Source organism: Canis lupus, chromosome 33 (assembly GCF_048164855.1).
Source record: "Canis lupus baileyi chromosome 33, mCanLup2.hap1, whole genome shotgun sequence".
In the NCBI taxonomy this organism is placed as follows: Eukaryota; Metazoa; Chordata; class Mammalia; order Carnivora; family Canidae; genus Canis; species Canis lupus.
In genome coordinates, this window is record NC_132870.1 from 11,456,556 (window position 1) to 11,483,827 (window position 27,272).

The 27,272-nt window shown below is 37.0% G+C and overlaps 1 protein-coding gene across 2 annotated transcripts in view; it reads left to right on the forward strand.

Annotated features, from left to right (window-relative positions):
- PKD2 (polycystin 2, transient receptor potential cation channel) overlaps positions 1 to 26,630 on the forward strand; it is a 54,708-nt gene extending 28,078 nt beyond the window's left edge. Inside the window, exons 6-15 of one of the 2 annotated variants that reach the window (XR_012023289.1) lie at positions 179 to 407; positions 4,954 to 5,121; positions 7,520 to 7,701; positions 9,440 to 9,560; positions 13,546 to 13,644; positions 15,874 to 15,995; positions 16,239 to 16,356; positions 17,838 to 18,001; positions 19,839 to 19,923; positions 23,543 to 23,596. Coding sequence is in view for 1 of the 2 variants with exons in the window: in XM_072810337.1 (XP_072666438.1) it covers positions 179 to 407; positions 4,954 to 5,121; positions 7,520 to 7,701; positions 9,440 to 9,560; positions 13,546 to 13,644; positions 15,874 to 15,995; positions 16,239 to 16,356; positions 17,838 to 18,001; positions 23,543 to 23,690; positions 24,229 to 24,465 (1,588 nt within the window). In the remaining variant the exon portion in view is untranslated. Of the gene's footprint in view, positions 1 to 178; positions 408 to 4,953; positions 5,122 to 7,519; positions 7,702 to 9,439; positions 9,561 to 13,545; positions 13,645 to 15,873; positions 15,996 to 16,238; positions 16,357 to 17,837; positions 18,002 to 19,838; positions 19,924 to 23,542; positions 23,691 to 24,228 lie in introns of those variants that run through there. The other variant, XM_072810337.1, reaches the window with a different exon arrangement.
- Positions 26,631 to 27,272: the final 642 nt, after the last annotated feature.

Sequence of the window (27,272 nt, forward strand, 5' to 3'; positions counted from 1 at the left end):
TATCATTGTCGTACGCAGTTACTAGCTGTGATAAAAAATATTCTGTCGCTGTTTAGGGTGACTTGTGATTGCAGTTTTAGTACTTTTAAGTACAGGGACAGAATAGATGGATGTCCTTTCCTGGCTGCATCCGTGTGTTGTTATTGCTATTGTTTTAATTGTTCTTATTGCAATGCAGGTTATTGGTTGAATTCCCAGCAACAGGCGGTGTGATTCCATCTTGGCAATTTCAGCCTGTAAAGCTGATTCGATATGTCACGACTTTTGATTTCTTCCTGGCAGCCTGTGAGATTATCTTTTGTTTTTTTATTCTTTACTATGTGGTGGAAGAGATATTGGAAATTCGTATTCACAAGCTACACTATTTCAGGAGTTTCTGGAATTGTCTGGATGTTGTGATCATTGTGGTAGGTTTGAGAACAACACCAAAATCCCTACTCTATTATAAAAATATGTTAATTAGAGTCCTTGATCTTTCTCCGCAGTATTGTGGATCCTGATATTCCGAAGGAGAATCTAAAAGGTCTTCTCTGTTGTATCAACTTCAGCACTACTAACTATTTTCTCATTTTGCATGAGTAACCCTACTGAATATAGAAGTTGAGAGGTATTTACTTTAAGCTGTCAATTAGCCACACCCAAAACAAGAATAACTTAGTGGAGCACCTGGCTGGCTCAGTTGGAAGTGCATGTGACTCTTGATCTCAGGGTCATGAGTTTGAGCCCCACATTGGCTATAGAGATTACTTTAAAATAAATTTAAAAATATGGGCAACCCTGGTGGCCCAGCGGTTTAGCGCCGCCTTCAGCTTGGGGTGTGATCCTGGAGACCCGGGATGGAGTCCCACATGGGACTCCCTGCATAGTGTCTGCTTCTCCCTCTGCCTGTGTCTCTGCCTCTCTCTCTCTCTTTCTCTCTCTGTTTCTATCTCTCATGAATAAATAAATAAAATCTTTTAAATAAATAAATAAATAAAATTTAAAAATAAACTTTTTTTAAAAATGAGAGAGATGTGTATGTGCTGATTACAGCAAGAGTTCCAAGACATACAAAAAAGAAAGAAGTAACTTAGCAGTTCATATTTGGCTTTGGCATGCCATTTGAGACATGAGGGAGTAAACAATGTTTTGTTTATTCTTTTTTTGTTGTTAATGATATTTTTCTTCAACTACTAGCAAAATTTAATGTGTATTTTTCTGCACATGTGTAAAGTTACAGCAAAAAGAAACATCTTGAAAATATTTCGGGTGGCAGAGAAAACCTCCCAGCAGTTTAAAATTTCCTGCAAATAGTTCAGTGTACAAAATATAAGCGAGAGACCATCAAGGTCTCTTTTTCTGTATCACATATAAGAAATCAGAAGGCAGTGAGGACAGAGTAGAGACTGTGACACCTTGTAGATCCCCTGACTGCTTTTGACTTTATTATAACTTACACTTGTTCAACATGGTTTCCCTTCCACATCATCTTAATCACTTCCTTCCAGGGACCTCAGTGGAGAAAAGCATTTTTGCAGACTTTTTTCTCCATTTAGCAAGAACACATAATCTTTTACTGAGACCTGTTAAAGATTGAGGCACATAAGGACATGCTTAATTGTTACATGCCTAAAAGTCAAACTTTTCCACTGTCTGCAGACAGAGATGCCCCCTGAAATCTCAGTAAGTGATATATTACCCTATCAGGGTTCTCTCTTCTGTTACCCTACTTCTTTGCCATTATTTTCTCCCTGCCCCCAAACCAAAAATTCATGGGCTTTGTGAAGCATTTACATCAAGTCATTATCAGATCATCAACTAGATTTAGTTGGCAAAATATAGAAAATATGTTCTGAAATGTGTTATCTAATATGCTTTAAATATGGAAAATGTTATTCATATGTGAGTAAAAGAATGCTTAAAAGAGCTATATAGATCTATATTTAATATAATAACATTAACAGGAGCAATAATAATAATAATCACTAACACTTTAGAAATTATGTATGTCAGACACAGTTCGGAGTGTCTATCTGGAAGTACATTCCATTCTCACACCAACCGTCTTAGTGACCCTGTTGTTGCCTCTCCAGCTGCATGCATGTGTACTTCAAAAAGAGCTTTACTTAAAATAAAAATTCCTGTAGATTACAGGGTGGAACCCATTCGACCCTGATGCATTTAGAAATGCATCCCTTCTCTCATGATGGCTGTGTAACATCACACAATTCCTGTAGGTAAACTCTTGATCCCCAAATTCTCAATATAGTAATAGTAACAGTAACAAAGGAATTTCACCATTTAAGGAGGCAGGAAAGGCAATGGTACTAGAAGTAATTTTTCAAAATATCTATACCGTAGGATGGAAGAGTGTGGTCCATATACACTGAAAATCATTCTAAAAAACAACTATCATTTGGAACTCTAAGGTTGCAAACCCTACCTTTTTAGTTTATATGGAGATATATTTATAGTTAGGTCATTGAGAATAATGGTAAAAAGATGAGTGTGATATTATGCTAATTAATGGCAGATTTGTTTGGGTTTTAACCAGGTACCTTCAATATCATCAAAAGAATAGTCAGTGGTAATCAACCTCTTCGATTATGTACACCTATCAGTGAAAACTTTAACAACACCCCTAATGTATTCCATTTTTTAATAAACTTTGCACATGTGGTAGGTACATTTGTAAAAACATACACAACATTGATTTGAAAGATTGGGTTAAAAAAGTACAAATAGAATTCTAATACTTTCTTTTCACTTGGATAGAAGTTTTCATATTTTATTTCCATACCCCAGGGAATGGCCTTGTACCCACTTCAGAGAAAATAACTGTTGTATCATGGAAATTGAGAATAGTTTCTTTGGCTCAGCAGCCACAACATTTTGCAAGTATTTCTTTGAAAACTTGCTTCACTGTGCTTATTGTTCTTACATTTTTTAACTCTTAGTACAGCCAAGACTACAATTTAGACAGTGTGCTTTTGTAAAGAATAAGGAAGGGCTACTGGAATCCTACTTCTCCCTTGAAACCTTCTCTAACCCAGCAGAAATAAGGGCACACCTTCTACTCACCCTCCAAAACAAGCCCTATGTTCCACTGGATCTTTAACCCCATGAAAAAAAAAAGTAAACATTTTTATCTGGCCCAAATGTGCTAAAGCACACCTGAAACTTGAAAAGTTTCTATAGTTTTATATATATATATATATAATCTTAGAATCACTTTGAAATTATTTTCCCTGTTCTCCTTTTGTTTCTCTAACAAAGACTCTGAAATCTGTGGGCTTACATTAGTCAACCATTTGACCTAAATAACTGTCTTTAAAAACCAGCAGAATTACTGGAAAAAAGACGACTATTAAGTCTAAATTCAAATAATTTTGTTGCTTGGTAGGTTTCAATGGTGAAAATGATTAATTTATTTATTCAACAAATATTTTCTGAGCACCTACTATGTGCCTGGCATTTTTCTAGGCATTGGGGATATAGGACTGAACAGAACAGCCCAAAAACCTCCCCTTAAGAAGCTTATGTTAAGGAAGGAAAGTTCTTTTCTAGATAGGGATGAGAATCCCAAAGAATATTCAGCAGGACATAACTCAAGTGCTTACAAAATCTCTTTCCTCATCTCTTCTCTCACTCTCTGATACTGTATAAACAACCACATCCTGGATACAAAGCAATTTTACCTAGTGAAAGTTGAGTAAAGCATTATTGTTATTCAATTAATCCTTCCCTCTCAACCTAGTCAATATAGAGAAACATTTTCAGTGTATTCCAGAGAACTCAAAGAAAAGATTCCTACCACCAACACAAAAATACAAGATTTGCTCTGGGAATCCTTCACAGAAAAGGTGGTGAGGTTAGCTTTTTCAGCTGTGATTGGTAGCCAGGCAGGTCTTTGCTATAATAATCACTTGGGGCCATGATCAAGACACCCATCTCAAAAAAGGCTAATGAAGTGGTCTTTGATTGTCATTTATGAAAAAAGAAAGGGAATGGACAGCAAAGGCCTCAGTACCTGTATGACCCATCTGCTGTGGATTCAGACCTCACAAGAGGCCTTGGTTGTAATGGTTAACCTCTAGAACTTTACATACATATACATTAATCCAGTGGTGATGGATGCAAGTAGGGCCCAATCAATGTTCTCAAATCTGGTTTTAGAGGCAGGACTGAAGCTGATGTGAAATGTTGCATGGTCATGAGCTAAGGGACAAAAATGAGCAGGAGGAAAACCCTTGGCTCACATGTGTTCCCACTGTAAGTCTTCAAGCCCTCTCTGACCATCATTCCCACCATCTTTTAGACCAAGCATCTTCTTTCCTCTTATAAGCGCTCCTTGTAGATAAGTCTTGTTTCACCTTCACCTTATGTTGTACGATGCCAACTCCTTAGTAGGTTTTTGTGTTACTTATTTTTGTGTGTGACCTGGTCTTGAACCAGAGTAGAAGTTTCTTGAGAACAGAATTTGTGCATTTTACTTCTGTTTATTCCTCTTAGCCCCTGGCACAATGCTGTGTACATAGATATCCAGTTGTATTTGTTGAATAGTGGAAAGAATGTAATAGCTGGTAATTGAAAAAAAAAAAAAAAGAAACAAAGCAAGATGAGGGAGAAAACAGAAGGGTGGAAAGTTACTTAAATGAGGGAGGCAGAAAAAACAAGGCATTCCTATTTGAGTTTGATTTTGTAATCTAGCAACATCTCGTGTGTGTGTACACATATGCACAAACAACCACACATGTGCTCGTTGGATTTCTCTTCCTAGCTAAGAGAATGCAGGTGGTTTATTGTTACACTTATTTTATGGCTGTGCTCAACCTTAACCATTCGTATGAGTCACTTGGGTAAGCAGATTGGTGAGCCCTAGGAGTAATACATGAATAAGGAAAAATAGTCATTTTAAGATAAGTTATATGTTTCTAAAGCACTGTGATAATATATAAATCTTCTGTTTTCCAGCTGTCAGTGGTCGCTATAGGAATTAACATATATAGAACATCAAATGTGGAGGTGCTACTGCAGTTTCTAGAGGATCAAAATACTTTCCCCAACTTTGAGCATCTGGCATACTGGCAAATACAGTTCAACAATATAGCTGCTGTCATAGTATTTTTTGTCTGGATTAAGGTAATTTACAGATTTCATATTCTGGATTTTTAATAATATTTTTCTCTCCTTTTTATTAACATCAGCCACACAAAATGTTGTAGGACTTGAATTCACTTTTGTGGCCAAATTCAAATAGCCAACCATAGCCACTTCATATTTTACAAGTAAATTAGCAGGACCCATTCATTCTTTCATCTCACTGTGAATGATGCTTCCTAGGAACTGCACTCTTGCAAGGTCTGTCCCTGCAGATTTGTTTAATAAGTGCAAAAGAGGCCTTTTCAATATCAGAGGTGGGCCGAGGGCCCTAGGATATGCAAATCTGAGTTTCACCTGATGTGGGGTGACCAAGTGAAGGAGAAGGAACTAAGAATGAGATGGGCTGATGGAGAGATAACATTAGAAATGATCTATAGAAGCATTGCCTATTTTCTGAGTGGAGGCCATACAGAAGCTTTACCGAGAATTGAGATTGGGACAGATGCATACTCTTCCAAGAAGCACCTTAATTACTCGTTTCCTTCTTTTCTGAAACATAATGTGCATTTCCATGTATGTGAAAGGTTAGGGCATTTCATATACAAATGAGCCTCAATTCTGGAGATGCAAGAAATTTTAGTAATAGTGAGGCAGCAGCCAGTGTGTCAACTGTCAAGTTCTAGAATTCTGCTATCCAGAGAGTAGCTACTAGCCACAAATGGCTATTGAAATTAAAATTTTAATTAATTAAAATTGCATACCATTAAACATTCAGTTCCCCTCTCACTCTAGCCACATTTTAAGATCTCAGTGTCTGTATGCGGCTGATGGCTACTATATTGGACAGTGGAAATAAAGAACATTTCCATCAAATAAAGAACTTCCATCAGGAAGTTTTATTAAACAGCGCTGTTCTAGAAGCTACTCACCAAAAGTTATTTATTTTCCTGAATTTCTATTCACACCTGAAAGGCCTGAGATTTATCAGAGGATGTAGACTCATCCTTTATCTCTTGCTATTTATTTAGTTAAGTGCTTATTCAGGAAAAACCACCAGTAACACACTAAATCTTTATCAGGAAATAGTAATAATAATCCAAATCCAATAGGAATTAGGTAATGTGATTATAACAACCCCTCCTTCCAAGTTTTATTGTGGCCAGAAACAATGTTGAAGAGTTCTTTTAAGTAAAATTCTAGAGATTTCCTTTCAGTTTGTGCCTCAGGCTGAGTGTTTTTATTTAGTGTTTTGCTTGTAACTGTTCTACTTCCAAAACATTAAAGTTCTTGAGGGCATGGATTGTGACTCGACTTCTAATGTATCCCCCTAATATGCTTCCACCAGGACTTCTACCTAGAGCTATGCAGGTTGTCATGCCTCTGGGCTGTGATGAACAACCTGAACAGCCATTCTCAATGTCTTGCCTGCAGAAATGTTCAATATGGCTTTGCTGTCAGACAGAGCTGGGTTCAACTGCTGTCTCTGAGCCCTGGCTGACTCTTGGGGGCAGAACACCAGTATTTCAATCTCATTGCAGAGATGTGAGTCAGTATACATAGCCTTTCCCATAATGCCTGGCACAGAGTTGCTAAACATTGAATGACAGTTAATAACATTCAATAAATATTTCCCCAAGGGTATTTTGTTTTTGTTTTTGTTTTTTTTTTTTTACTAGTTTTCATTTGTGACTTTTTTCCTCTTTTACGTTAATCTTTCTTAGGGGGAAGAATATCACTGATCATCTTAATTATGATGTAAACCTGTTTTTACTATATTGTAGCCATATAGCCATGTTGCTAAAATGTTTAATTTAACAACATTGTTGTTAGCAATGTTAGCAACATCAGGGCAGGAGCTTTGTTCTGTTCTCTGTTGTTCCCAGCTCCAGGAATAGTGCCTAACACATGATAGGCATTCAAAAAATACTTTTTGAATGAGAAAACAGAAGTTGCCAGGTTTGGGCAAAAAGCAAGTCATTATTATCCCTCTTACAAAAATGTTGTAAAAAATACATAACATAAAATTTATCAGTTTAACCATTTTTAAGTGTACAAATTCAGTGACATTAATTACATTCACAGTGTTGTCCAACCATCACCATAGGCATTTCCAGAACTTTTTCCATCATCCCCATTGAAACTCTGTATCCAGTAAACATGAATTCCAAATTCTCCCTTCATCTTAGGCTCTAGTAACCTCTATTTTATTTTCTGTCTCAATGAATTTCCATATTCTAACTACTCCATGTTAGTAGAATCATACAATAGTTCTTTTTTTGTGTCTGGTTTATTTCACTTAATGTAATACTTTCAAAATTCAACCATGTGGCATATTTCAAAATTTTATTCCTTTGTAAGGCGGGATAACACTCCATTGTGCACTATCTACTACATTTTGTTTACCCATTCATCTATTGATATCTTCCCTCTGTTACAGCTCTTCAAATTCATCAACTTTAACAGGACCATGAGTCAGCTCTCCACAACCATGTCTCGGTGTGCCAAAGACCTCTTTGGCTTTGCAATTATGTTCTTCATTATTTTCTTAGCGTATGCTCAGTTGGCATACCTTGTCTTTGGCACTCAGGTTGATGACTTCAGTACTTTCCAAGAGTGTATGTAAGTATATATGGAATTAAAAAGAAAAATTTAATCAGAGATGTTACTGCCTTCTGAAGGATAAATCTTATGGTTGCTATTTAACCAGTAACTATTTTAAAATAGTTATTTAAAAATAAGAATTTATCTTTGCCAGAAGCAATCACCCACCAGTACAAACATAGCAATGCATAATGCTGATAAACTTAAGATAGCAGCTCTAAAGTAATAAAACATAGTAGAACGGCTATAGTAAACCAATACTATTACAAAGACGGAGGTGTTCCCAGCACCAAATGCAGATGGTAGCTTCTAGGAGACATTTACCTATATTGTCATTGTTATTTAATACTGTTGCCAAATATTTTAAACTTGTAGTTATTTTCTAAGAAAAAAATAGTATTTTTAATATTCTAAGAGAAACTCAAACCAGTACAGGAATTTTCAGTCTTTTTCCAAAGTTCTCAAATATAATATTAAGACAAAAAAAAAAAAAAAACAGTATTAGATTTCCATGCCATTTAGAAAGGAGTTAATTAGGAAAGGAGAAGAGCATTATGATCACAGAAGTTAATAGGATTCTTATGGTTTGTCTCCCTCTTAATCATAGGAACAAATTGAGGGTTGCTGGAGGGGAGGGAGATGGGAAGATGGGGTAAATGGTGATGGACATTAAAAAGGGCACATGATGTAATGAGCACTGGGTGTTATATAAGACTGATGAATCACTGACCTCTATCTCTGAAACTAATAATATATTATATGTTAATTAATTGAATTTAAATTTTAAAAAATCAACTCATTTAAAAAATATATTAAAGAAAAGAAGTTAATGGGCTTTGTACAGAACACCTAATTAACGTCACTGTTTCATGGAAGTCAGGAATGGAAATGATTTTACTGATTAAGACCCAACATTGGCAAACACATGGCTAGTCAATACCACCTTGAGTGCATGTGAGGATATTGGATCCTTGAATGCATATAATTTTAGCTATCCTTCAAATATTTTTTTAAAGATTTTATTTATTTATTCATGGGAGACACACAGAGAGAGGCAGAGACATAGGCAGGGGGAGAAATAGGTTCCCTGCAAGGAGCCTGCTGCAGGACTCGATCCCAGACCCCAGGATCATGCTCTGAGCCAAAGGCAGAAGCTCAACTGCTGAGCCACCCAGGCATCCCTCAAGTCTTTTTTTTTTTTTTTTTTTTTTGTGATAGTCACAGAGAGAGAGAGAGAATGAGGCAGAGACACAGGCAGAGGGAGAAGCAGGCTCCATGCACCGGGAGCCCGACTTGGGATTCGATCCCGGGTCTCCAGGATCGCGCCCTGGGCCAAAGGCAGGCACCAAACCGCTGCACCACCCAGGGATCCCCCTCAAGTCTTTTTTTAAAGAGGTTTTAAATTCAGAACCAGGGTGACTGTTGTGAAGTTTAGAATTGCCATGTTTTAGCCAGATTATGTGTTAAATCCTTATAGCTGATTGCTTTATGTCACCTAGTAATAATATTTTCTTTTTAACCAAATGGAAATAACATATTTAGCATGAAAGTATATTATTTTTATTCCAGAGGCTTCAGTTGGTCATATAATAGCAAGAGTTTTCCAAAGGGATTGACAATTTTTTATTTGGCAGCTATCTACACTGATTTTTTTTAAAAAGTCCAAAAATGTGAAATCATCTTTAAGAAATGTTACAACAATGCTGGACATTCTTTGTTTTTGTATTGTGGTGTTCGTTTTGTTTTGTTTTTATAGTTTCACTCAATTCCGTATCATTTTGGGTGATATCAACTTCGCAGAGATTGAGGAAGCCAATCGAGTTTTGGGACCAATTTATTTCACTACATTTGTGTTCTTTATGTTCTTCATTCTTTTGGTATGTACACTTTCGTTTATAGTGAGGTGATTTAAACTTCATAAATCACTATCATAAAATCACCATCTTCTTTTTTCTCTCACTAGAGTCCTTACCATTTTTTAAAATACCTATGAAAAACTATAGATCTAAAAGACTTATTTTATTTTACTTCTCTTTGATTCACTTTTAAGTCTTCACCAAGTAACTTTTCCATGGTCTTTCATTTATCCATATATATGTGTCTGTTCGATGCAAAAAAAATAATAAATTAGATCACATGCAAATTTTTAAAGTCGCCTAAAATAGTGCTTTGCCGAAAAAGTAGAATGCTTACATATTTACATGCTTTTTTAACACAGATGTCAGCAGTTTCATATCACTTGCTAGCATGACTTTTCATTCCTCTTTTCCTTCTTTTCTTTAAAAAAAATAGGAACTGACAAAGCAAGCTAGATCCAGGATGTCAAGAGTGATATTTGAGTGAATCATTGCTTGTGAAGATTAAGATATTTTGCTTTCACTTACTCATATTTAACACATCTAGAGACTACTTACAAAGATATTCAAATTTTATATTTAAAAGTAAATGTAAGGGTACCTGTATGGCTCTACTCAGTTAAACAGCTAACTCTTTATTTCAGCTCAGATTAAGATCTCAGGATTGTGAGATCAAGCCCTGTGTCAGGCTCCACACTCAGCACATACTTGAGATTCTCTTTCTCCCAACCCCTGCACTCACACTCTAAATAAATAGATAGATAAAAATAAAATGAAGCCAGATCTATCAATGAGTGGAAATTGCTTTAAAAATTACTTTCAAAGAGGCTCCCTGGGTGGCTCAGCAGTTTAGCCCCTGCCTTCAGCCCAGGGCGTGATCCTGGAGACCCGGGATCGAGTCCCACATCAGGCTCCCTGCATGGAGCCTGCTTCTCCCTCTGCCCGTGTCTCTGCCTCTCTCTCTCTCTCTGTGCCTCTCATGAATAAATAAATAAAATCTTTAAAAAAATTACTTTCAAAAATAATTTTTCATTCTCTTAATTTAGTAAAAATTAACATTTTTAACATTTTGACCCTAAGTGAATTAATATTTTTAAAAAGCATTTTGTTCTTCATCTTAACATTTACACATTTATTTGTTTACTGAGAAACTATTCAATTAAGTTAGCTTAACCTAGGCAGTGGGTATTTTTTATCTAAACACTAATACTTAAGTTTTCCTTATATCAGTCATCATCTTAAGAGAACAACAAAATTGCCTACATTTTCAATAGATTTAAAAGTTCCTTTGTGTAAAGTTCAGTAATTCAGTGTAATATACCCAAAGTTGGTACAGGTATTTAGTAGTTATATATATGGTATTTGTAAATTGAGTATAAGATCTACTTTAGTAGTATTGAAAGAGTCAGGTATATCATGCAAGTCCATTTGTATCTTATATGTATGTATCATTAGTTTTATTGGGTTTTCTTAAGGATTTATTTATTTTAGAAAGAAATAGAGAGTACAAGGAGGGGGAAGGGCAAAGGGGGAGAGAGAATCACAGAGCCCCATGTAGGACTCGATCTCATGACCCTGAGATCATGACCTGAGCCAAAACCAAGTCACACGCTCAACTGACTGAGCCACCCAGACACCCTGTATCATTAGTTTTAAAGTTAAGCCTCTCTAGTTTCTGTTTCCTATCATATGTTAAGGAAAACATAGAGGGAATTCTAAGCCCTGTTCATCTATAATATTGGTGGTACTTTGGATTGTGGAGCCTCTGAATCATGAATCTCTACTAAACAAAAACCAGGAATTGAGAGTTCTGCAGCAGACCCATTAGTTAACTACAGGTCACCTCAGTTTTCTTTGTGTATTAATCTGCTGAATGAGGGATATACTTGCAGCAATTTGACATTCTGGTCAAAGGTATACTTACTTGAATGTTGGTTTCCAGTTGTCAGTGCCCTGAGATTACTCAGTTGTTTCAGCAAATCAATCAATAGAACATGAAAAGAAGCTTTTAGCTTCTGTCTTTATATTAAAATCATTTTTTGTGCTACTACACAAAAAGAAATTGGTCCCCTGCACCCCACAGAGAGAGAAGAGGAGACAACTATCATTATAAACTTTTCTTTAGAGAAATGACAAACCAAGTGCAGGGTTTGCCACTTTTCTGACATGACTGCCAGGTGGTTTATTTACTGCCCTGACTTTATTTTTTTTATTATTTTTTCTGTTTTTAAAGATTTTATTTATTTATGTAGAGCAAGAGAGAATGCACTCAAGTGGGAGGAGGGGCAGAGAGACAGGAAGAGAGAGAATCCCAAGCAGACCTGATCTCATGACCCTAAGATCATGACCTGAGCTGAAATCAAGAGTCAGACACTTAACCAACTGAGCCACCCATGTGCCTGCCCCAGCTTTAAAAGAAGCCATAGTGATGTGAGGTGGTCCAACTGAGCCAGGAAAGAAAAGTTCATCATCACCAGGGAAAGATGTCTGATTACACAATTAAGTGAACCTTCTGAGACAGGGTGAAGAGGAGGAGGAGCTTCCTCTCCCCACATCCTCAGTAGTCTTTTTCAGGCACTTTTAATTTTTTTAACTCTCTTCAGATGACCCACACATTAATCCTACAACTAAGATATTTGCAGGCATTAGCTACCAGCCATTTGGAAACTTAAAAAGAGAACATTAATTGCCTGGGTTGGGAGGGAGACACTTAGAGATGTTACCTGCTCTTGGAATTGAGCATTAATCCAGGAACTTACATGTGTTTTATTTTTTATTTTCATTTCTGCTACAGAATCTTAAATAGTATTCCTTCTTAATTTGTAGCAATTTAGTAGACTATTAAAATAATAGAGTTCTCATTTGTTCATTCTCCAGTCATTTAGTACTATTAGATAGTATTTACTGAACTACTATATTCCAGGCAAGGTGCTATGTACTGGGGATACAGTGGTAAGGAAAATAGGACTAGCCTTGCCCTCAGGGAGATTCTACAAACTTGTGGGGAAAACAGACATAATCAAATACATAATTCTATAGTTAGAAACCTTAGCTATATGCCAAAAAAGGAACAGTGAAGAGTGTGTTAAAGAAAGACCTGATCTATTGGGTATGGTGTTTCAAGAAAATCTGTCAGGAACAGGTGTTGGAAATATAAACCATTGTCCTGGGGAGGGGAAAGTTAGGAAAATGAACTAACCATTACTGAATAATAATAGTTATAAGTTATGTAGCGCTTACCATGCATAAGGGCCTGTCCTAAGCACTTGACATAGATTACCTTATTAATTCTTTCAACAAATCTGTAGGGGAGGAACTGTTACTTCTCCCATTTTATTAATGCAAGAACAAATATATTTCAAAATAAAGATTAGAACATTTAAACAGTATAGTTTTGGACGTGCTAATACTAAAACTCAAGTGTCCTTGACTCTAAAGTCTGTCTTTTTCTCTAAGCTGCTCTTGACTATCCTCTGTGAAACCTACTGAATTCCCATTGGCAGAGATCTTTTTAACTCTTCAAAATATGTTCTGTGAATCTCAAATAATGTTATATAACAATATTTGGAAGAAGCATAGAATTCCACTTGTCTATATTGACTGTTGAAATTTGAAGAGCTATGGAAAGTTCTACACTTCTAATTAATTTCTGTCAAATAAAAAAAGTATAGAGAACATAGACAAGCAAAAATAATGAAATAAAATAATCCCACCATCCATAGGTAATACATCAGTATTTTGTTGTATTTCATTCTTGTCTCTTTTTGCAAAATGTATCACAATATATGGTTTGTAAGTAAGAAAACATATTGCATTTTCCCTTGGTATGACGTAATGGAAAAAATAATTTTCTCAGAGTATAGTCACAAAACTATTAATTTACAACTCATTAAGACATCAGATTGTTAAAAATGAACAAAAATCCTATGTCAAATTTTGGATTGATGTCTCAGAAGTATATTTAGGTTTCTTCTTTAATCTCAACTTTCCTTTGATTTACAAACAGAATATGTTTTTGGCCATCATCAATGATACTTACTCTGAAGTTAAATCTGATCTGGCCCAGCAGAAAGCTGAAATGGAACTCTCAGATCTTATCAGAAAGGTATGACAAGCCCTGATTCTCAGAATTATTTTATTTTCTACATAAAATGGGCATTGTTTCAGCTAGATTTCCACATCAACAACTGATGCATTATAATTGTTTAAAATAAAGAATAGATTGCTACATTTCAGGAATAATTTAAATGTTCTCTGTCTTAGAGCTAGAGATGGGTATACTGCTAGCTTGGACTTCAATTCTGGGAATCCTTTCATGCCCTAGTATTACATTCTCAACAATCTCTTTTAGCTCTTAAGAGCTGAGCTGCTGGTTTTACCTTTACTTGTTTTGGGGACACCTCTGGTTGACTGTCACTTGCAGATCCAGAGTTCAGAATAAACTGGAAGGGAAGAATACAAAGACATTTCCACTTTTTCTATCTCAAATACAATTTTAAGAAAGAAAAACAAATTTAAAAGCAAATGTTTTGTAGTTCTTCCTTTATCCTTGACCTTCCAGGGAAGTTTTAAAATAGTCAAAGAAAAAAGGCCACGGAGGAAGGCCACAGCCTAAGGGCCTGAGAACTTTCACTTACTTTCTTCTCAGGAAGTTGTTAAATAAATGGAAGGGCTTGGACAGGAAAGTTGGGCAGCTTTGTTCTTCCCAATGTGACTTCTTTATTTGGTTTAAAGTGTGAAACTTAAGCAACAACAAGTAACTTCACCTAAAGTAGACAGCTTGTTCTCTGATGTCATTTTGCTAAAAATCAGTGGCTCCTTGACTGTGTGATCTTTTTATGTTGGTTCAAGTCCTAAGACTGTTGTCTGTGGATCATGTTGCAACAGAGAACTTCTAGTTCTTAAAGTCTCTTTGATGGGACCTAAGATTTGTGTTGTCCTGAATTTTGCAACACAGTTTATTACATGTTAGTAAATCTCCCAGATATATACAGGCAGTCCTGACTTTGCACTTTGGTTCTGATATGCGCAGATTTCAATTATTTCAGTTAAATAACATCAGCCTCTCCACACAGCTCACATTTCATTTGTCACAGTATCTTGACTATAAATAATAGTATAAAGTACAAACTTCCAATTGTCACAGAACATTTCAGTTATCACAGTATACTAACTGTAATAGCATAATACAAACTTCACTGCTAGCTCTTCAGTCTACAAATCATTAAGTAACAGTCTACAAATCATTAAGTAACAGTAATCATAATCAGTGAGCTATAGTCACTTCTTACAAAGTCTAGGATAGGTCACTGAGCATCTGCTGCCCAGTTCAGGCTCCAGATATGTAGTTGCATTGCTTCTGTATCTCCCTGTGAGAAAATCACATGACATTTTACAAGAATGCATACCTGACAGGGAGAATGGTCCAGCAAAGATGAAAGCAGGGCAAAGAAACAACAAATGAGAACACTGAAAGTAAAATTCAAAACAAATATAACATTTCTAGAATAGGTAGCTGGCCATGGGAAAGTTGACACTGCTACCCTTCAAGATCTTGAACATCTGTGGAAAGAAAGATAGGCAAAGACTTGCCTTAGTGAAGACAAATTTATCAACATGAATGAGGGTAGTGGTTGTGATGAAAAGGCTGACAGTGTCTCTGAGGAAGTGATGCTGGCAAACAATGTCACATTAAAGGAGCACCTGGAGATATTTTGCAACACTGAAAGTGCAAAGGATAAAATGTTGGGAGCTGATCCATATTAAGAAAGGATTTTTTTTTTAAAAAGGATTGTGAAAGCTCCTCAAGACGTGGAAAAAAGGCTTCCGTAGTAGCATTGTTCAAACTACTCTGGATAAATTTTTTACAAAGAAATGAAACCTTTTAATTTGTAATGTTTCTAATATTTTAAATTTCAGTGTACTAAATAAATATTCATTTTACTGTTTTTTTTATTCTCCCTATAAATTTATAACTAGTACCAAGGGAGTTTTTAATGCTTTGATAAAAAGTTGGGGTTTTTTAAAGTTTATTTATTTAAGGAATTTCTACACCCAATGTGGGGCTCAAACTCATGACCTCGAGATCAAGAGTCGCATGCTTTTCTGAGCCAGCCAGGTGCCTCTGATCAAATGTTTTAAAAATCATGGAGCCATCATGATTTTTCCTGTTGATCATTAACATCACTTTGCACAGTTCGATCTTGCCTGGTCAGTTTCACAGTCCTGCACTACCACGTAAAGCAAGATTTATGTTAGTAGTTACTAGTATAAATGCATGCTTAAGCACATGCAAAACCAGAATAAACTAAATCAGATCTTTTCTTTTCAACAGGGCTACCATAAAGCCTTAGTCAAACTAAAACTGAAAAAAAATACTGTGGATGACATTTCTGAGAGTCTGAGGCAAGGAGGAGGCAAGTTAAACTTTGATGAACTTCGACAAGATCTCAAAGGGTGAGAATCACACTCTCTGAGGCCCTGGGAAATTCCTACATAAAGATAAGTTCTTGATAATAAGGATATTTCTGGCCCAAGCACCCATTTTTTTTTTTCAGAGTGTCTTTCTAGAACATATTGTAAGAGGAGGGCTGGCCCTGATTCCATAATTTCTCTTTTTTCCCTGCATTTTGATGTCTCTGTATTTGTGTTGGACCATGCACTTGAGTGATTTCATCTGTAACCTCTCAATAATTTCAGGAAGGGCCATACAGATGCAGAGATCGAGGCAATATTCACAAAATATGACCAAGATGGAGATCAAGAACTGACTGAACATGAACATCAGCAGATGAGAGATGACTTGGAAAAAGAGAGGGTGGGTCTAGTTTAGGAGAACATGATTTCATTCAGCCCTTGGTGTTTCAGACAAGATGCTAAGTAGTGGATTGCTGAGAGTCTCTGTCTTCCTGCCTCTTTCTCTGTCTCTCTTTCTCAGTCAATTTATGGAGCAGTGCCTAGCATATTCCAAAAAGGATATATAGCATAATAATATGTAAAAATATAGTAGGTTGGCACAAATGTAAAAAATCAAAATGAGAAAAATAAGGTAAACAAAAAATGAAATATAAAACTAGACTATGAAGCTAAAAATGCATCCCATAAAAATACATATATGCTTGTTAAAGACTGACCTACCAATTTGGTCCTAAGCTTTCTGGTCATCAGCTTGAAAAGGAAAGCCTAGTAGTTACGTACTTCACAGTGTCCATGAGAGGGAAGAAGACTCCTCAGGAGATATAAAGTTAATTCCTCTACAGATTAACATTTATAATAACACAAAACTAGCAGCTGCCTTCCATTTGAATACTTATGATGAAATGGTGTTTTATAATCAAAAAGGATCACTAAAAGCTTTAACATTAACTTTAAAAATAAATGGTTAAACAAACCAAAAAATATCCATGATAATTAAGGTATAGAGAATACAGGTGAAAACTATATACAAAAATCCCTTTTCTAGAAGGAGATGTTATACAACAGTGGTTTCTAAACTCCACAGAACGGTGCCAGTGAGTGGGAAACTTTGCCAGGTATAGTGAAATATGAACAAGAAGACAGTGAGTAAAATCACATCACACCGGGATCCCTGGGTGGCGCAGCCGTTTGGCGCCTGCCTTTGGCCCAGGGCGCGGTCCTGGATATCCGGGATCGAATCCCACGTCGGGCTCCCGGTGCATGGAGCCTGCTTCTCCCTCTGCCTGTGTCTCTGCCTCTCTCTCTCTCACTGTGTGCCTATCCTAAATAAATAAAAAGTTAAAAAAATTAAAAAAAAAAAAAATCACATCACACCATGTTTAGTCAAAATTTTTATTCTAAGATATCCTTCCCAATTTGTAGATATTCAATGTGTTATCTTTTATGAAAAGGTGATAATATATTTCTCCATTTACTTTGTTATATTTTTAATTTTTTTAAACTTTTATTTATCCATTCATGAGAGACACAGAGAGGCAGAGCCATAGGCAGAGGGAGAAGCAGGCTCCCTGCGGGGGGCCTGATGTGGGACTTGATCCGAGGACCATGGGATCAAAACCTGAGCCAAAGGCAGACACTCAAGCACTGAGCCACCCAGGCACCCCTTTTTTGTTATAATGTTCTTTTTTGTCCAAACAAGTTAGCAGTTCCTTGCTGGTCAATATGTTTTGAAAATGTGCAAGCCCCTAAAATGTCAAAGGGTGGGAAGCACAGTCTGTTGTTAAATGGTCCATGCCCGTTTCCCATTTGCCCAAGGCCTCAGTGAAGCTCCGCAGGGAGTGGGTGTTCTCGCTCCTCACTTGGTGATCCCATGTGTTGCAGGAGGACCTGGATCTAGATCACAGCTCCTTACCACGACCCCTGAGTAGCCGAAGTTTCCCACGAAGCCTGGATGACTCCGAGGAGGATGATGATGAAGACAGTGGGCATAGCTCCAGAAGGAGGGGAAGTATCTCCAGTGGAGTTTCTTATGAAGAGTTTCAAGTGTAAGTACAAAAGAATTGACAGAATCTGGGCTGACAAGTTCAAAATGAGACCAAGCAGCTTCTACCTCTCGCAATTTGATCCATTACTAGTCATCAACTCTTTTTTTATAGCTTTTAATGGTGTTTTTTTCCTTTTGATTAAAGTAATACGTTCCTTATAGGAAAGTTAGCAAATAAAGAAAAATAAAGAAAACATTAAAATCTCCTCTGTTCCCACTAAACCAAAATGCCAATTAACATTTTGGTGTTTGTATCTCCATTTACACGTGTTTACTTTGTTTTATATTTTTAAGGCCTAGCACATGGTGTGTCCTAAAGGTTGTTCCATGTGCACCTGAGAAGAATGTATGTTCTGCTGTTAAGTGGAGTGTTCTTTAGGTGTTTATTAGATCTAGCTGGTTTATAGTCTTACTCAAATCTATTTCCTGTTGTTCTGCCTTTTGTTCTATCTACTTTTGGAAGTGGGGTATTAAAGTCTCCAACCATTACTATTGAATTGTCTGTTCCTTCATTTCTGTATGGTTTTACTTTGTGTATTTTGGGACTCTGCTGTTAGGTGTATACATGTTTATAATTGGTATATCTTACTAATAGATTGACCCTGTTTTCATCCTAAAATGTCTTACTTTATCTCTAGTAAGATTTTTTTTTTGTTTTAAAGTCTTTTTTTGTCTGATATTACTATAGCAACTCCAGCTTTCTTATTGTTGCTTTTTGCGAGATACATCTTTTCCATTCTTTCACTTCCAGCCTATTTGTGTCTTTGAATCTCAAGTGTGTTACCTTATGGTGACAGCATATAGTTGGATCTGGTCTTTTTATCCAGTCTGATTGTCTTTGCCTTTTGTTTTGTGTTTTGTGGGTTTTTTTTAAGATTTTATTTATTCATGAGAGACAGAGAGAGCAGCAGAGACGGAGGCAGAGGGAGAAGCAGGCTCCATGAAGGGAGCCCGATATGGGACTCAATCCCAGGACTCTGGGATCACATCCTAAGCTGAAGGCAGATGCTCAACCAGAACCACCCAGGCATCCCTTGTCTTTGCCTTTTGAATTTTACTTTCGTTTACATTTAACATTAACCATTGATACAGCTGGACTTCTATCTACCATTTTATTTTCCATTTTCTATAGGCCTCATGTCTTTTTCTCCTTTATTGCTTTCTTTAATGTGAATATTTTCTAATGTAACATTTTAATTCCTTTAATTCCTTTTCTCTCACTACATTTTTCAGTTATTTTTTTAGTGGTTGCTCTAGGACTTAACATATACAATCAATTTATCAGAATCTACCTCAGGTTAATATAATTAACTTAATGCAAGGAAATACAGAAATATCATTCCTATCTAACTCTTTTAACTCCATTATTATACCCATTTATCCATATATGTCATGAATCCAGTACCACATTGTTAAGATTATCACTTCATGTAATTTTATGTCTCTTAAAAGAGCTGAGACAAGAAAGAAGAGAAAGGATTATTTATTGAATTTGGCATATTCTTTTTCTTATTTACTATTTCTGGCTCTCTTCATTTGTTCCTGTTCATTCAAGCTACCATTTGGTGTCATTTCCATATGCCAATACAACTTTGATCTTACCCGCCTCCTTTGCCCTGTTATTATCAAATATATTATTACATTTCTCTATGTTATAGGCCCAACAATACAATTATATACACATTGTCTTACACAGTTGCTTTTTTAAATCAGTTAAGAGAAAAAAATGAAAAGAAATAGGCATTTGTACTGTTTTTTACAGTTACATAATAACATGTACCAGTGCTCTTTATTTTTTCATGTGGATTCTAATTACTGTCTGGATCACTTGCTTTTAGCCTGAAGAACTTCCTTTAGTATTCTTCTAAAGCAGTCTGGGGCACCTGGATGGCTCAGTCAGTTGAGCACCTGCCTTGGATTCAGGTAATGAGCCTGGGGTCCTGGGATCCAGCCCCGCATGGGACTCCCTGCTCAGCAGGGAGTCTGCTTCTCGCTCTGCCCCTCCCCCTAGCTCATGCTCTCTTTCTTTCTCTCACTCTCAAATAAATAAGTAAAATCTTTAAAAAATAAAAATAAAAAACAAAGCAGGCCTGCTAGCATAAATTCTGTTTTTCTTTATCCGGGAATATTCTTATTTCCCCTTTATTTTCTCCTTGTCTCCACTTTCTGTTGAGAAGACAGCTCTTAATCTTACTTAAGTTCCTTTGTTTATCAGTGATGGGTCACTTTTCTCTTGCAACTTTCAAAATTTTGTTTGTCTTTGTTTCTCAGTATTTTGACCATGATCTGTCTGGATATGGATCTCTTTGCAGTTATCCTGGTTGGAGTTCATTCATTAAGCTGCTGGGATTTGTAATATTTTCATCAAATTTAGGAAGGTTTCAAGTATCATGTCTTCAAATATTTTTTTGCCACTTTCTCTCCTTTCCCTCTGGGACACCTATGTATGCTGGGGTACTTACTGGTAACCCACATTTTTCTTCACTCTTTTTTTTCCTCTCTGCTCTTCAGATTGTATAGTTTCTGTCCATCTGTCTTCAAGTGTGCTGATCTTTCTTTTGACAGCTCAAATCTACTGAGACCCCCTTAGTAACTTTTTTGTTTCATTTGTTGTACTTTCCAACTCCAGAATTTCTCTTTGGTTCTTTGAAATAATCTGTATCTCTTTATATTGATATTTTCTGATGAGTGTAACCATACTGTCCTATATTTCTTTAAGCATGATTTCCTTTAGTTATTTGAATATATTTAGTTCTTTGAATATATAGCTACTTTGAGTTTTTTGTCTACTAAATCTATCTGGGCCCTCTCAAAGGCAGTTTCTGTTGCCTGCTTTTTCTCTGTATATTATGGATCACATTTTTTCCTTGTGTGTGTGTCAATTTTTTATTGAAAACTGGAGATGTTAAATAAATATTATAGCAATTTAGGATGCAACTTTTCTTCCTTCCTGACCCCCAGGCTTGTTCTGTTTGCTGTTTGTATGCTTGTTTTTCACTGAAGTCTATTTCCCCCACATTGTGAAGACTCTGATGTTGCTTCTCAGAGGATACAGCCAGGACCACTCCAATCATTTTGAAAAGACAGTGCTTTTAACAGGGCTCTCCTGGTCTTTCCCTGATCTCTCTGTGAAGTCTTCTGCCTCTGTGGTTATCACTTCCACCTCTTAGGTTGTACTAATTGTTGGTTGATTGGTCTATTGTTTTTAGTAATGTCTTGGGATATAAATTGTTCCACACTCTGATCCAGTGCAGTGCAAGGTCCTTTGCAGGGGTAGTTTGTTGTTGTTGTTGTTGTTGTTGTTGTTGTTGTTGTTTTTAAGACTTTTATTTATTTATTTGACAGAGAGAGAGAAAAAATGAGTACCAGCAAGGTGAGTGGCAGACAGAGTGAGGAAGAGAAGCAGACTCCCAAGGGAAGCCTGATGCAGGGCCAGGTCCCAAGACCCCGGGGTCATGACTTGAGCAGAAGGCAGATGTTTAACTAACTGAGCCACCCAGGCACCCCATGCAGGGGTAGTTTTTGAAGCCAGTCTTTAGCAGACTTCTGAGCTGTCTCTTTTCCTGGTTCTTTCTGATAAACTAGCTGATAAAGTTACCTTTTTGATCTCCCGAGGTGACCAACCTCATCTTAACTGCTTATCACTACAATCTCCATTGTTTTGAGGAGCATTCTTAAGCTTAACACTTTGTTCCAAATAAAACCAGTTCCCTTGTGGGGAGCTCTGGAGCTCTCTGTTCTATGGCCTGACACTCTCCCTGAGCAAAGCCTCTGTGCCACTGCTTCAGAGGTAGGGGTGGGGACAGTGGTCTGCTTCCCCAAGTTATACTCCTGTTTCATGAATAAGACACTGGGCTGGGATGACAGCCTTCGGTCCTTTCAGCTTTTCCTCTCCTGGCATTGAAACTCCACCTTACAGTTGGCAGTTGGGTGGAAGAAGAGAGCCTCATATGTTTTAGCTATGCATGCCTGGATTAGATCCTCTTCAACATGGATTTGAAGATGGAGGTGTGGAGATGGAGGCATAGAGATGAGAAACTCAGCAGCCTGCCCCTTCCTGGGAGATACCGTAGCCCCCCACTAGGAGCTGAAAGGAGTGGGAGCCCTGTGTTCATTGCTGAACCCAACTGAAGTGGCATTTCTGTCACACTGAGCTGGGGGAGACAGAGAAGGAGCAGACTGTAGCTCACATGACACAGACTCACTCTTCTTACTGAAGTTCAGTGGATTTTCTTAAATAAATGCTTCTTGGGCAGCCCGGGTGGCTCAGTGGTTTAGCGCCATCTTCGGCCCAGGGCCTGATCGTGGAAGCCGGGTCCATTGAGTCCCACATCGGCTCCCTGCATGGAGCCTGCTTCTCCCTCTACCTGTGTCTCTGCCTCTCTCTCTCTCTGCGTGTCTCTCATGAATAAATAATAAATAAATAAATAAATAAATACTTCTTCATTAAGCATTAAGCACATCTTCTTAAGCAGATTTTGAAAAAAAATTAAATAATTTTCAACAGTTATGGTTGTTTCTCTGGGGAGAGTGCCTACAGAGCCCTCATGTCACCATTCCAGAAATTGTCTCCTATTTCTGTTTTTAAAGCATTTACATAATTCTTTTATTCAAAATAATGGGATCATTAGTCAACAGTGTTTTCTAACTATTTACTTAATATATTGTAAACATTACTGTTTCATTAAATAATTCTGTCACCATATAATTTCCGATGTCTCCTTTGGAATTACATTGTATAGATGAACAATAACATATTTGAATAATTTTCTGTTAATTATGTAATGTAACCATTTTTCTTAAGATTTTATTTCTTTATTTGAGAGAGTGAGCATGAGCAGGGGGAGGGGCAGAGTGAGAGAGAGAAGCCAACTTCCTGCTGAGCAGGGAGCCTGACACGATGCTTAATTCCAGGACCCCAGGGTTATAACCTGAGCCGAAGGCAGACATTTAACCAACTGAGCCACCCAGGTGCCCCTAATGTAACTATTTTTCAATGAACCACTATTAATAAGCAGAACTCTAATGACTATGCTGGTAGCCCCCCAAAAATCACACATATACATATTTCCTTTAGAAATGTTTCAAAAATTGGAAGATTTGAATAAAAGCTAAGCATACATTTTTAAGACTTTTTTTTTTAAGATTTTATTTATTTATTCATGAAAGACACAGACAGAGAGGTAGAGACATAGGCAGAGGGAGAAGCAGGCTCCCGAAGTGGGACTCAATCCTGGGACTCTGGGATCATGCCCTGAGCCATAGGCAGATGCTAAACTGCTGAGCCACCCAGGCATCCCCCCATTTTTAAGACTTCTAATACAATATTGACTTGCAGAAAAGTTGTGCCAGTTAGCATTCTCATCAGCAATATGTGAGTTTATTGCTAAAGTTTGAGACTACTTTGAAAGTATTTCAGATTATCGTTTTGTTTAAGAAAAAAAAAAAAATCTTAGCACCTCCATTTGAAAAGCCACCTGGACTGAAAAGGGAGCCAACTGTACAAAGTAGCTTTGACCCTCTCACCTGTGGTTTTCCACAGCCTGGTGAGACGAGTGGACCGCATGGAGCACTCCATTGGCAGCATTGTGTCCAAGATTGATGCTGTGATTGTGAAGCTGGAAATCATGGAGCGGGCCAAACTGAAGAGAAGGGAAGTGTTGGGAAGGCTACTGGATGGGGTGGCAGAGGTAAGTGGTCATCTGACACAGAAACACTGACTCAGTAAAATATCAGGGTTGTCATATTTTGTAACCTTTAATTTGAGAGGTGTTTTGAGATGTCTCTGTAACTACAGACAGTACAGTCAGATGATAATCTGAAGGTGTTACTTTCTTAATACTGTATGCACTTCTGCCTTCACTGAATTGTAGAATCAAACAAAAAAGCTATTCCAATAGCTCAGAGAATTGCTATATGTGCTATAAATCACCAGTGTCACTTTTTTTAAAGATTTTTTTATTCATGAGAGACACAGAGAGAGGCAGAGACAGAGGCAGAGGGAGAAGGAGGCTCCCCATGGGGAGCCCGATGTGGGACTCGACCCCAGGACCCTAGAATCATACTGTGAGCCAAAGCAGATGCTCAACCACTAAGCCATTCAGGCATCCCTCACCAGTGTCACTTAATGACAGGTTATTTGGCTCCTTAATTTCCCAGAGCCGCTTCTAAGTACAAAAGTATGCATCCCCCTACCACCAACATTGTGGTCTCTTTTTCCTTTATTAGGATGAAAGACTGGGTCGAGACAGCGAAATCCACAGAGAGCAGATGGAACGGCTAGTACGGGAAGAGCTGGAACGCTGGGAATCTGATGACGCAGCTTCCCAGATAAGTCACGGTTTAGGCACACCCATGGGACTAAATGGTCAACCTCGCCCCAGAAGCTCCCGCCCTTCTTCCTCCCAGTCTACAGAAGGAATGGAAGGTGCAGGTGCAAACGGGAGTTCCAATATCCACGTCTAGGATGTGTGTTAGTATGTGTCCCTAATAGGAGAGAAAGGGGCTGTCCTGAATTGCCATACCAAGTACACTATTTATATGCCCTGACCACCATATGATGCTGATCTTTGTGACCAACTGTTAATTCTTCTGCACTTTAATTTATTTTAGATAAACTTTGCCCATGGATCAAAGATTTTTTCTTTCTCATGTAAGAAATCTAGGTGTAAATATTGAATATAGAAAAAAAGTCTTTGTAAAGTATATGGAGTTGTATGCCCACTGGCTAACCATGGATGAGTCTTCTCAGCTGACAATGAAGTAGCCTTTAAAGCAAGGAGAGAACTGTTGAAAGGCTTCTGAGTTTTATTTCCCATCACAAAAATCAGTATTGTCATTTTTGCCAGTGTGTGAAGGGAAAGTAGGGGCATTCCTTCCCACTCAGGCTTAGCTCATGGACGTAATATATAGCTTTCTTTTAAGAAAGGAGACTTTTATTTCAACTACCTTCCTGGGGTAAACTTTTCTAAAAGATGAGCTGGAAAAGAACTCCAAACCATAGAATGGGTATGTAGTCATTATGCTAGAATTTGTATGAATGGTTAAGATAAATGTTGAATATTGTGCTTTTTGTTTGTTTTTGTATCCTATCTAACATCTGGGAATAACTGTTTCACTTATCCACACTACTTTTGCTCTGAGCTGCATGAAACCATCAAAGATTGATTGTGGTTAAAAAGTCATCTCTAACCATAACATCAGAAAATCGGAAGGAGCCCTATCACTAAGTTTGATTTATTCTAACAATTAGTTTAGTATAAAGATTTGTCCATATATTCTCTTCCCAGGTGGCTCAACTTATTTACAACTGATTTTAATGTTGTAACTAATCTGGGAAGGCCAATTTACTAAATGTTTTAAGTATCTAGTGAAGGTTTTAACTCAGCAAATATGTTCATTTTACACAAAAATTTAAAGAAGTTTAGAAATTTATATATAAATATTGTAAAACTAAAGTTTGAGTTTTATGCTGTTTGGGGATATAGAACTCAAATACCTTTTTTTATTATTAATTAGGGAGAGGGAGGGGCAAAAGGAGAAGAAGAGAAAGAATCTTAAGTAGGCTCCCTGCTCAGCACAGAGCCCAACGCGTGGCTCATTCCCCTGATGTGGATGATCATGACCTGAGCCAAAATCAAGAGTTGGACACTTAACCAACTGAGCCACCCAGGCACCCTGAACTCAAATACTCTTACTCTTGCATTTCAAACCTATAATTTATAATCTAAATGGAGCTCAGCTTTAGTGAAAAGGAATTTTTGGTATTGAAAATTCACTCATTATCAGAATGTATCAGCCAAAGTTTGAGTTTACAGCAGGTTTTTTTGTTTTTTTTCATTAGGAGAGGGTATCACCAAATTTATGGAGAAGAAATCTATTCTCAATAAAAAATAAAGATCTTATTTTTCAAAAGTATTGAACGAGATAACCTTTTGAGAGCTAATGAGACAAGCAAAAGAATGCAATGCTAATGGATTAACTCCAACTCTGAGAACAATAGAAGAGAGGCCTGTGTTTCCGTGCTTTATTTTGAATTCACATCTTGTTTATGTAATTGGTAGAATATGTCAATCAAATCTTCAATGAAAATATGACCAAACAAACCTTTTTAAGCTGGCTTCTACAGAAGTAATACACATTGAGTTTCTTTAATAGTCTCTCTCATGGCTTTATTTCCATCTTTACTTTCTTTTGAATATGCTACACAAAGTTCTTTATTACTAGGTACTAAAGTATGCATTCTGGGGGTACTGAGTGTATGTATTTATGTATGTGTACCATGTTGTTACATGTAAACAAACTTCAATTTGAAGTGCAGCCATTATGTGGTATCCATGTGTATTGACCATGTGCCATATATCAATTATGGTCACTAGAGAGTCTTTTTATATATCTACTGTTATACTGTTTCTCATTTCACCTATAAGATTTAATTCTTTCTTTTTACCCATAAGTTACATTTTTTTCTCTTTAGTCATTCCCTTCTCATCCCTCTCCTATCATTTTCCCCTCTATATTTGTATGATTAAGAAGATGTTACATATGTAAGTCTCTCGACAATCGAGAATTTCATTAATATGTAATATTGAGCACTTTACTTCTCAATAAAGACTTGGTATAATAACAGATGTGATGGTTGTCTGTTTCCTAAGTAGAAGCAGCTGGGTAATTTGTATGATGAGACTAGTAAAGGCTTAGACTTTGAAATAGACATCTTTTTTTATGTCCAACAGACATATGATTGACATATATTACTTCTGCAGTATGTAACCTTTAGGTTATTCTGATGATTGTGAAGTACTTCCTGCTGTATAGCCACCACATTTTACTTACACATTTCTATAGTGAGTAGCTGGCTTTAACATTTCTGTTATTTCAAAATCTTTGAACATAATTCTCTCATTGGCTTTTCATGGGTTCCTCTACGGGTATGTAACAGGAGTCAGAGTGCTGTCAGGTCTATACATTTTTTTAAAGATTTTATTTATTTATTTTATGGAGAGTGCATGAGCAGGGAGGAAGGGCAGAGATAAAGGGAGAGAGGCTCTCAAGCAGACTCCACACTGAGCACGGAAGCCAAGCCAATGCAGCGCTCGATCCCAGAACCCTGAGATTGTGACCTGAGTTGAAATCAAAAATAGGATGCCTGCCTGAGCCACCGAAACACCCCTATAAATATTTAATTTTATTCAGAACTATCAGATTGCCCTCCGGAATGACTGCACCAGTCTACAGTTCCATTACATGCATGAGATTACCAGTTTCATGCA